General features: G+C 40.4%; 1 protein-coding gene across 2 annotated transcripts in view; it reads right to left on the bottom strand.

Moving 5' to 3' along the window:
* LOC115170765 (transient receptor potential cation channel subfamily M member 4) overlaps positions 1-8961 on the bottom strand; it is an 82609-nt gene extending 73648 nt beyond the window's left edge. Inside the window, exon 1 of one of the 2 annotated variants that reach the window (XM_029727046.1) lies at positions 8597-8961. In XM_029727046.1, the coding sequence (XP_029582906.1) occupies positions 8597-8668 (72 nt within the window). In that variant the 5' untranslated portion in view covers positions 8669-8961. The remainder of the gene's footprint in view (positions 1-8596) is intronic. The other variant, XM_029727047.1, reaches the window with a different exon arrangement.
* Positions 8962-12288: the final 3327 nt, after the last annotated feature.

The raw sequence follows: 12288 nt of genomic DNA, 5'->3' as shown, positions 1-12288 counted from the left end.
AAAAACTGATATGACATTTACATAAGTATTCAGACCATTTACTCAGTACCTTTGGCAGCGATTACAGCCTCGAGTCTTCTTGGGTATGACACTACAAGCTTGGCACACCTGATTTTGGGGAGCTTCTCCCATTCTTCTCTGTAGATCCTCTCAAGCGCTGTCAGGTTGGATGGGGAGCGTTGCTGCAAAGGTATTTTCAGGTCTCTACAGAGATGTTCGATCGGGTTCGAGTCCGGGATCTGACTGGACCCCGCAAGGATATTCAGAGACTTGTCCTGAAGCCACTCATGCGTTGCCTTGGCTGTGTGCTTAGGGGTTGTTGTCCTGTTGGAAGATGAACCTCCACCCCAGTCTGAGGCCCTGAGTGCTCTGGAGCAGGTTTTTATCAAGGATCTCTCTGTACTTAGCACCGTTCATCTTTACCTTGATCCTGACTAGTTTCCCAGTCCCTGCCGCTGAAAAACATCCCCACCGCATGATGCTGCAGGTTTCTTCCAGACGTGACGCTTGGCATTGTCATGGAAAATGATATAATTAGTCATGCTATCCCGTGTTTAACTGCTTAAAGAATAGTCTCTTGTTATATACTAGTGCTTTTTCTAACCGGATACAAACTTGCCTTTGTGTGACTTAATCAGAAGACTGGGCATATAGCTAAGATCCATTTAGGTGCAACAGCTGCATGTGAGACATCCCATGCGTTTACTATCTGCAGGAAGTCAGTTGTATAAAACCTTGCAGAATGGAGCACATTATAGTGTGAACTGTGACAAAACGCAGTTATACGGTTGAGCCCTCGTGCTATCAACCTCGGTTAATCTGCACAGACAAACCAATTGCCTTTTACACTATTTCCCTGTTTCCCCACATCTGCTAAACTCTGCCTTGTAGACAAGAGGTTGTACTTTTTCTATAAAAGCTGAGACCCAACTATGTTCGTTGGGCCTTAACTATGCACTGTTGCAGTGCATGGTTAACTGCTCCATTTTTGCTAATCTACAGTCTCTCTCTTCTTTAGAATTTCCCCCACAATTTCAGGCCAAAGAGTTCAATCTTGGCTTCATCAGACCAGAGAATCCAGAGTCCTTTTGGCAAACTCCAAGCGGGCCTTTTACTGAGGAATGTCTTCCGTCTGGCCATTCTACCATAAAGGCCTGATTGGTGGAGTGCTGCAGAGATGGTTGTCCTTCTGGAAGGTTCTCCCTGGAAGGTTCTCTCTCTGTTAGAGTGACCATCGGGTTCCTCCCCTGATTGCTCAGTTTGGCTGGGCGGCCAGCTCTAGGAAGACTCTTGGTGGTTACAAACTTCTTCCATTTAAGAATTAATGGGGCCCCCAGATAGCATATGATAGAAAAATGTGTAGAATTGCAGGAAATTAGCTGTAAAACTGCAACAACAAAAAATCTCAGCCTCATGACAAAATGTGAACAAAAGCATGAGATGGCCCACTGGACACACACTGGTTGAATCAACATTGTTTCAACATTGAACCAACTTGGAATAGACGTTGAATTGAAGTCTGTGCCCAATGGAGTCCTATAAAAGAGCAAAAGCGTAGAACTGCAGGAAATTTTCATTTTCTCTTCCACAACAGATGTAGGATTTTTTTTTTAATGTAATCCCCTTTTAGATTACATTTTAAGACAGCAAAATATGTGAGGACCACCAAAATCAAAGTGGGAACTACCACAGTCAAGGACCTCCAATATGCAGACAACTGTGCAATTATCGCTCACTCCAAAGCAGACCCCCAACTGCCCTCAAAAGCATCTCCGAAGCATACAAGAGTCTGAGACTGAGCCTGAATTTACAGAAAACAAAAAGGTGCTCCACCAACCTGCCCAAGGACAACCACCAAATCTGATAGTAACTCACGTTGGAAGTGAACCACTTGACAACGTGGAACACTTTGCTTACCTTGGCAGTCACCACTCACAACGAGTCACCATTGAGGAAGAAATACAGACCAGGAAATGCTGTGCCAGCACAACCTTTGGAAAACAGACAAATCACGTGTCCAAAAACCACAACCTCAGAACCAACACGAAACTCAAGGCTGTCATAATCCCAACCCTCTCTATGGCTGTGAGACGTGGGTGACATACAAAAGGCACATTCAAAGACTGGAGCGTTGACAGCAACAGTTCTTGAGGAAAATACTGAACATCAGGAGGGAGGATCGACGGACCTGCGTCCTGACCCAGGCCAACATCCCATGCATAGAATCCCAAATCAACTCCGATGGACAGGACACTGCCCAAACAACTGCTGTACTGGCAACTGGCAGGGGTGAACGCAAGGGGACAAAATAAAAAAGGTACAGACATCCTTAAAACCAACCTCAAGAAATGCAATATAAACACAACAAACTGGGAACTCTACACAAAACAGAGCCACATGGCAACAATTTACACACCAAGCTACAATAGACTATGAGGACATCCGCACAACTCTGGCCAATGAGAAACGACACTTCCCTCCCCTCCAACCTCACTTGCAGCGTCTGTAAACGGGTCTGTGGCTCCAGGATTGGCCGGCTCAGCCACAGCAGGACCCACAACAAGCAAGCCACCTAAAAAAAAACGGTGAAAAATCCCCACCTCAAGGGATTGCTGATGACTGAATAAAACACATTTGATAACAAACAACAGCCACACATTAATCATTATGTCACCAGAATAAGATCCTCAATATTTATTGGAATGGAGCATGAAACTCATCACCGTGCATTTTTGCCAAGTTCATAATTTATTTCATCTGTAGCCTAATAAACTGCATTCTTTCCCAAGTCATAGTGGGAGGACCACACAACATATCATCGCGTGACTCCAAGTTAACTTCAATATGATGGTTATTAAATCAATATTGGCGCATTAAAAGGCGTTTTCTAACGCCATTTCGCGCATAACACATTTTACCGATACAAAAAGATCCCACCACGTCAAACAAACAAATTGTCTGTTGACATTTATGAAATTGTCCCTACATTTCCTGTTTCCATCAACCCGGTCGTGACTTTTTTTAATGCGTCAGGTACAGTAATTCACCCGGATGAAATGGTTGAATGGAAACCTGGTTAGTGTCTCTTTATTTGCTCTCTTGAAGATGTCCAGCCTTCAATTGCTTGTCTCTCCTTTGTTTATTTTTCTTGGATCAATGACTTTCATGCATAGTACCATATATACCAGCGTGTGGGCTATCATGTCTTATCTTCACAAGTTTAGTTAGTGAGAGGCTGCATACAGACAAAATTTATGGGCCAACTGTTACTCATAACCTACATTTATGGTCTGTAAGTGAATGAATGAATGGACATTTTATTTTGATTCACAGACAATGATTCACAGACATAATTCCTCCGATTATCTGTGCAGTGCGCATAAAGAGTGAAAAAGATATCAATACATAATTGTAAATAAGGTTATCCGAGCAATAATTATAACCCTAGGGCAGTAAAAATAAATCAAATTAAATCCGGATAAATAAATACAGAAAAATGAAATGGAAGGCGTTTAAACCCAATCTAGCACAAAGGGAAGATTTAAGTGTGAGACAGGCCTACAATCTATATAAATACCTGCCATTTGCTTTATAGGAGCTAATTATTTTTATAATTTAATTATAGGTTGCACTTTTTATTTTATTACAGGCTTTATCTAAAAATTCCACAAACGGAAATAGACAGAAAAACTTTTCAGTTTCTACTCATCACTCACCACACAATGCCAGAGTATATCTGGTGGGCTTTCAGGAATAAGGACAAGGGTATATCGTGGTAGAAAGGGCAATAGATGATCAAATCTATTTCATTCTCTATTTTTTTGAGGTCACAAAAGTTACATAGTCTTTCCTCTTCCATTTCACAATTACACCAACCTGTTTCAATATGCAGGAGCAATATCCCTGATCTTACCTGTTTCAATACACAGGAGCAATATCCCTGATCTTACCTGTGCACATAGCAATCTCTTGCTTTTAGGTGGTTGTACATAATATCGCTCACCAACAAATGCAACCTTAATGAAACAAAAGGTTCTCAATTTGGGTTTATGATTAATACACCCATTTCTTTCCGTATTGCATCATTAGTTGTTTTTTTTAAACAGCATCTGTGTCTCTCTTAATTTGGTTTTCATACAACTGTTCACAGTCCAACTGTTGGAAAAGGTCAGACATTTCGGTTGCCCATGCAATGTAGATCCCAGCTGGCTATTCTGGCAATTGGCATATCCAACAGTCTATTCCAAAGTCTCACCATACACACCTTCCATCTCACCTCACAGGGTTCCCAGCCCATGTCCCCAGTTATTGCAAGTATAGGTGCAAACATGTGGATACTTACACTGAACAAAAATGTGCAACATGCAACAATTTCAAAGATTTTACTGAGATACAGTTCATATAAGGAAATCAGTCAATTGAAACGAATTCATTAGGCCCTAATCTATGGATTTCACAGATCTGTATTCCCAGTAGGGGCGTGGATCAGAGAACCAGTCAGTATCTGCTTTGATCACCATTTGCTTCATGCAACGCAACACTTCTCCTTCACATCAGGCTGCTGATTGTGGCCTGTGGAATGTTGTCCCACTCCTCTTCAATGGCTGTGCGAAGTTGATGGATATTGGCGGAAACTGGAACACGCTGTTGTACACGTCGATCCAGAGCATCCCAAACATGTTCAATGGGTGACATGTCTGGTGAGTGTGCAAGCCATGGAAGAACTGGGACATTTTCAGCTTCCAGGAATTGTGTACAAATCCTTGTGACATGGGGCCTGCATTATCATACTGAAACATGAGGTGATGGCGGCGGATGAATGGCACAACAATGGGCCTCAGGATCTCAATGCATTCAAATTGCCATTGATAAAATACAATTGTGTTTGTTGTCCGTAGCTTATGCCTGCCCATACCATAACCCCACCATGGGGCACTTTGTTCACAATGTTGACATAAGCAAACCGCTCGCCCACACTGCCATCTGCCCAGTACAGTCGAAACCGGTATTCATTAGTGAAGAGCACACTTCTCCAGCATGCCAGTGGCCCTCAAAGGTGGGCATTTGCCTGTCAGTTACCACGCCAAACTGCAGTCAAGTCAAGACCCTGGTGAGGACAACGAGCACGCAGATGAGCTTCCCTGAGTCCGTTTCTGACAGTTTGTGCAGAAATTCTTCAGTTGTGCAAACCCACAGTTTCATCAGCTGTCTGAGTGGCTGGTCTCAGATGATCCTGCAGGTGAAGAAGCCGGATGTGGAGGTTCTGGGCTGGTGTGGTTACACGTGGTCTGCGGTTGTGAGGCCGGTTGGACGTACTGCCAAATTGGCTTATGGTAGAGAAATTAACATTCAACTATCTGGCAACAGCTCTGGTGGATATTCCTGCAGTCAGCATTCCAATTGCATGCTCAAAACTTGAGACATCGGTGACATTGTGCTGTTTGACAAAAATGCACATTTTAGAGTGGCCTTTTATTGTCCCCAACACAAGGTGCAACTGTGTAATGATCATGCTGTTTAATCAGCTTCTTGATATGTCACACCTGTCAGGTGGATGGATTATCTTGGCAAATGAGAAATGCTCACTAACAGGGATGTAAATATTTGTGCACAACATGTGAGAGAAAGAAGCTTTTTGTGCATATGGAAAATTACGGTGATCTTTTATATAAGCTCATGAAACATGTGACCAACACTTTACATGTTGCATTTATATTTTTGTTCAGTGTAAAAAATAACATACTGCTCTGGTATTGACATGTTCATTTTTGAGATACCTCTTAGCACCCCAAACTCCTGCTGAATAGTCATTGTCAATAAGTAATTGTCACAAGGATTGAAAATGAAGTTATTCTTGTATCCATGTCACCACACAAATTCTGTGCCATTTATGATCAATTTACAGTTGTGCAGATTTATAAAAATATTTGCCAAACACAATGGCCTTACACTATAGCCCTGAGTCGGTCGATTTTTGGCAATGAATGTAAAGCTACTGGCATAGACGAATGTAGGCTATATCAAGATTAGGTTACAACAGGTTTGGTGGAACTGTAAGATCAAGATTAAGTTACAAAAAGTTTAGTGGTGCTTGTAAGCACTTCTTGACTACTGAATTTCAGTCATTGGTTAATAACCTGTCTGGGCTAGGGGGCAGTATTTTCACGGCCGGATGAAAAACGTACCCAATTTAAACAGGTTACTACTCTGGCCCAGAAACTAGAATATGCATATTATTAGTCGATTTGGATAGAAAACACTCCGAAGTTTCTAAAACTGTTTGAATGGTGTCTGTGAGTATTACAGAACTCATATGGCAGGCAAAAATCTGAGAAAAATCCAAGCAGGAAGTGGAAAGTCTGAGAATTGTAGTTCTTCTTTTGATTCTCTATCGAAGCTACAGTGACTGTGGGGTGACGTTGCACTTCCTAAGGCTTCCATTGGCTGTCTAAAGCCTTCAGAAAGTGGTTTGAGCCTTCTCTTGTCACTGGGCAGAGTATAGGAGCTCAGTTACTGAGTGGTCTGCCTGGCAACAAAGGGATTGAATATGTGCGGTCACGCGAGCACGCCGTTCCTTCTTTTTCTTCTTGAATGAATATGCAATTGTCCGGTTGGAATATTATCGCAATTTTACGTTAAAAATACCATAAAGATTGATTTTAAACAGCGTTTGACATGCTTCGAAGTACGGTAATGGAACATTTTGACTTTTCGTCTCTCGTTCCGCGCTCGCGCGTTATGCCTTTGGATAAGTGATCTGTACGCACGAACAAAAGGGAGGTATTTGTACATAAATATGGATTATTTTGAACAAAAACAACATTTCTTGTGGAAGTAGCAGTTCTGGGAGTGCATTCTGACGAAGATCAGCAAAGGTAAGAGAATATTTCTAATACTAATTCTGAGTTTAGGTTGCCCCGAACTTGGCGGGTGTCTGAATAGCTCACCGTGATGGCTGAGCTATGTACTCAGAATATTGCAAAATGGGCTTTCGCCGACACAGCGGTTGCATCCAGGGGTAGTCTATCTATAATTCTTTAAATAATTGTTATATATTTTGTCAACGTTTATGATGAATATTTTTGTACATTGATGTGCACATTACCGGACGTTTTGGTGGGAATACATTTTCTGAACATCACGCGCCAATGTAAAATGCTGTTTTTGGATATAAATATGAACTTTATCGAACAAAACATACATGTATTGTGTAACATAATGTCCTAGGAGTGTCATCTGATGAAGATCGTCAAAGATTAGTGCTTCATTTAGCTGTGTTTTGGGTTTTATTGACATGTCCTTGCTTGGAAAATGGCTGTGTGATTATTTTTGTCTATGTACTCTCCTAACATAATCTAATGTTTTGCTTTCGCTTTCAAGCCTTTTTGAAATCGGACAATGTGGTTACATCAAGGAGAAGTGTATCTTTAAAATGGTGTAAAATAGTTGTATGTTTGAGAAAGTTGAATTATGACATTTTGTTGTTTTTCAATTTGAATTTGCCGCCCTGATATTTCACTGGCTGTGTCCCGCAGGTGGGACGCTAAAAGTTAAATCGATTGAGGGAATTATATTTAAATGACAACCACAAGTCTGAACTCGCATTGAGGTGACGTGGTCACAGACTATTTACTGCAATTTACCTCTGGTAGGAGAGTTAAGGCACACTACGCTAGCAAGCAAAAGAGCAGTAACTGCTCATAGAGTGACACTGTGAAAAAGGACTTCAACGTTTTTTTTATTGTAGGCATATCATTGGAGATGTGGTTCTGTTGTCTTACTATGAGATTATTTTTTATTTAAACTGACATTGACATGACCTTTGACCCTAGACTGCAGTTACTGCCTTCTTGCTTGGTACACCCACTGGAATACGTTTCCATTACAATTTGTTTTGTTTACACAAACTTGTTTTCATATATTTATTTGCATGTGGCTGTCAGTGTCATATAGTTTGATACTTGTATCAGCAAAGAACAATAAATAATACCAAGGTAAACAGTAGACACTGCAGCCCAACGCTCAGTGAAACCAAGGTAAAAGGCAGTTACTGCCTTTTTTATTGGGTTCACTGTAACTTTTTGCAGTTACTGCAAACATGACTCCCATTTTCTCCACAACACAACACAATGGAGGCAGGATATTTGTCCACATTATAAAGCATGTATTTAATGTATAAAAATGTAAATAACTAATGTTTAACAAAATGTGCATCTACTGCTGTTTTGCTTGCTAGGGAAGTATAGGATAGGCTATCACTCTCCCAGCTAGTCTATGATGTTTTGCATGTCTGTTTTGACAATTGACGGGCGTCAATTTTTTTTACATATATCTGCGTAATCCCACTTGGGTCTAACTCCCGGAGTAGGCTAGGCTACTGCAGTTTGACCCCTAAATTACATCCGAGTAAAATGTGTATTTTGGAATAAACGTTTTATTTATTAAATCTGTTAACGCTATACTTGTTGCATTCAGCAAAACATTTAACAAATAAACAGAATCAGATGGTGCATAACATATTGCACGATTTTGCCATGCGTATACCCAAAGGTTATTTAATGTTCGAAATTGCTCAATTTATAATAGTAAACCAAACCTGATCTTTCTCTGATTTTTCTGTTCCCGTTCTTCTTCCGCCTCCTTCATGCCTTTTATCCGTATCCTTCATTATGCACTCTATACCCCTCCCTCTCGCCTCTTCCCTGGCAAGGGAATAAAACAATTTTCGAATAGGTCCGAAACCCAAAAACAAATAGTTTGAAGTTGACCGCTGGAAGTGCACCGCAAGCGGACACTGGTTCTGTATGGGGTGGACACAGCGACGTAAAACTTTTCGGAATGGTCAACTCGAGCTGCGCTGCGCTCCGCCCACAACCAGTCACACCGAGCAACCTCAATATGTTTACAGAGCTCGATGTACAGTAGCTCTGCGTAGTATAGTATAGCCGAGCCCACGACAGGTATGTTGCAGGCACGGTGTAGAAATGGGAGGATTCCAAAGGGATGTTTGGGAAGGGAGGGTAGGAAAGAATGTCCGGGGCATCTCGCGTGCATTCAGTTACATCGCAGTATCTGTGTTTCCCCATCTTTGGACCAACAATCGTGAACGAATGAAACCTTTGCCCTAGCATGTTTAACATTGTTTGTGGTGTTACTGTTCAATCATGGCGCAAATTCTCATTCAAACGCAAACGCGCATCATCAAAGAGAGTGAGACCCGCTCTGACTCTGACAGTCAAAACAGAAAAACGGAAGGGTGGTGCCGAAAAAGTTAGAGAAACCAACAAATAGCTCTTGAGGCCGTCACTGCTAAATGTGGGAAATTAAGACTTTTTTGCTGAACGTTCTGGTTCTGCTGGTCCGAGTGCTGTATCTGTGAGAAATTACAGATAATTTGCTCTGGTGTAGTCCAGGTTGGAAAAAAACCAGATAGACACAGTCACGCACACTGACACAGGTAATGTACTACCACTACTGCCAGTTAGGCCACATATTTTTCCTGTATATTGTATGAAATATATTTCATACCTACTATAGTAGGCTAATTATGGAAGGTGGATTCAGAGGAACATTTGGACACTAGTCTACTTGCAATATAGCCTAACAAGTCGTTAGATTGGCTTTTATAACACATAGGTAAGGCAATGGCCATCTTCTACACATTTATACAGTGCTTTTAAACGTGATGTATTACAATAAAGATCAATTCGTGGACTGTCTGTGTATTTTAATAGTTTGATCAGTTTATTCCCTTCTGAATCTGTCTCTTCAGCCCAGCGAGTGAGTTTATGAGCTGGAGTAGCAAGTGACTCTGGTGTCGGATTACATTACATTGTCACAGCACTGAAGGCTGGAATGTCCCACCTATCTCCCGTTTATCTCATTTGATGAAAAAGGCCTGTCACAACTTGCCAGAAATATACACATAGACGAAGCACACAATGCTGGAAATCTATCCGCATCCACATGAGCTAGTCCAGACATCATTCTTTGACAAGCACAGAAGGTTGTGTATTAGATGAAATAGAAGAAAAGAGAGGGGGAGAGAGAGATACAGCCAAAACATTAACTTTTTAAGGTATATGGGGCAGTATTTTCATTTTCGGATGAAAAGCGTGCCCAGAGTAAACTGCCTAATACTCGGGCCTAGAGTCATTAGTAGATTTGGATAGAAAACATTCTGAAGTTTCTAAAACTGTTTGAATGATGTCTGTGAGTATAACAGAACTCATATGGCAGGCAAAAACCTGAGAAAAATCCAACCAGGAAGTGGGAAATCTGAGAATTGTAGTTCTTCTTTTGAATCCCTATCGACACTACAGTGTCTGTGGGGTCACGTTGCACTTCCTAAGGATTCCATTGGCTGTCAACAGCCTTTAGAAACGTGTTTCATCCTTCTCCTGTGACTGGGCAGAAAATAGGAGCTCAGTCAATGAGTGGACTGCCTGAGGACAAAGGACTTGGTGATGAATGAATGAATACGCTATTGTCCGGTTGGAATATTATCAACGTTTTATGTTAAAAAGACCCTAAGGATTGATTGTAAACAACGTTTGACATGTTTCTACGAACGGTAATGGAACTATTTGACTTTTTGTGTCTGGATTTACGCTCGGCGTTATGCCTTTGGATAGTGATCTGAACGCACAAACAAAACGGAGGTATTTGGACATAAATATGGAGTATTTCGAACAAAAATAACATTTCTTGTGGAAGTAGGAGTCCTGGGAGTGCATTCTGACAAAGATCAGCAAAGATAAGAGAATATTTATAACACTAATTCTGAGTTTAGTTGACCCCAGAACTTGGCGGGTATCTGTATAGCTTGCTTTGATGGTTGAGCTATGTACTCAGAATATTGAAAAATGTGCTTTCTTCGTAAAGCTATTTTAAAATCTGACACAGCGGTTGCATTAAGGAGAAGTATATCTATAATTCTTTCAATAACTTTTGTAAATTTTATTAACGTTTATGATGAGTATTTTTGTAAATTGATGTGCACATTCACCGGGAGTTTTGGTGGGAATACATTTTCTGAACATCACACGCCAATGTAAAATGGGTTGTTTGGATATAAATATGAAATTTATCGAGCAAAACATACATGTATTGTGTAACATGAAGTCCTATGAGTGCCATCTGATGAAGATCATCAAAGGTTAGTGAATATTTGAGCTGTATTTTTGGTTTTTGTGATGCATGTCCTTGCTTGGAAAATGGCTGTGTGGTTTTTCTTGTGAAGTTTATGTCCTAACATAATCTAATTTTATGCTTTCGCCGTAAAGCCTTTTTGAAATCAGACAATATGGTTAGATTAACGAGAAGTTTATCTTTAAAATGGTGTAAAATAGTTGATTGTTTGAGAAAATGAAATTATGAGATTTTTGCTGTTTCGTATTTTGCGCCATGCTATTTCACTGGCTGTTGAATAGTGTGTCCCGCAGTTGGAAGTCTGGCAGCCCAAACATTAAGGAACTCTCGTTTTTTCGGTAAATGGTTTATTACGGACCCTTAAAGTGTTACTCAAAGTGTTAAAGTAGTTGGGAATTAATAAACACATATTAGACAAATGAGAAAAATCACTGAATAAGTAGATGACAATTGGTGTATTTCAAGTGTTTCAAGTGTTCCCCCCCCTGCCCACTTTAGATAAGTGTTTAAACATTAGGTACATGTAATTCAATAGAAGAAATCAGGAGACAACTTTATTTTAAAGGTCTGAAATAAACCATTTATAAGGCATTTATAAATTGTGTGGTCACCATTTATTAATCATTGCGCCCACATCAATTAACCATTTACTAATATTAGTAAAGTCTTTTTGCATCTATTTACACTTTATAAATACTAAATAAATGTTTTGAGTGACCAGTGTAATTTCTCACAAAAAGATGGGCATGGCATTGGCATTGGACTTTCTTGCTCTACCTCGTAGAAGAACAAGCACACAACATAGGATGTTTAAGGAAATATACAGTGCATTCGGAATGTATTCAGACCCCTTGACTTTTTCAAAATATTGTAACTTTACAGCCTTATTCGAAAATTGATTAAATAGTTTTTCCCCCTCATTCATCTACACACAATACCCTATAATGACAAAGCAAAAATCAGTTTTTAGAAATGTTTGCAAATGTATTAAAAAAAAACTCGAAAATATCACATTTACGTAGGTATTCAGACCCTTTACTCTGTACTTTGTTGAAGCACCTTACAGCCTCAAGTCTTCTTGGGTATGACGCAACAAGCTTTGCACACCTGTATTTGGGGAGTTTCTCCCATTCTTCT

Source organism: Salmo trutta, chromosome 32, assembly GCF_901001165.1.
Source record: "Salmo trutta chromosome 32, fSalTru1.1, whole genome shotgun sequence".
In the NCBI taxonomy this organism is placed as follows: domain Eukaryota; kingdom Metazoa; phylum Chordata; class Actinopteri; order Salmoniformes; family Salmonidae; genus Salmo; species Salmo trutta.
This window is presented reverse-complemented; position numbering and strand designations above follow the sequence as displayed.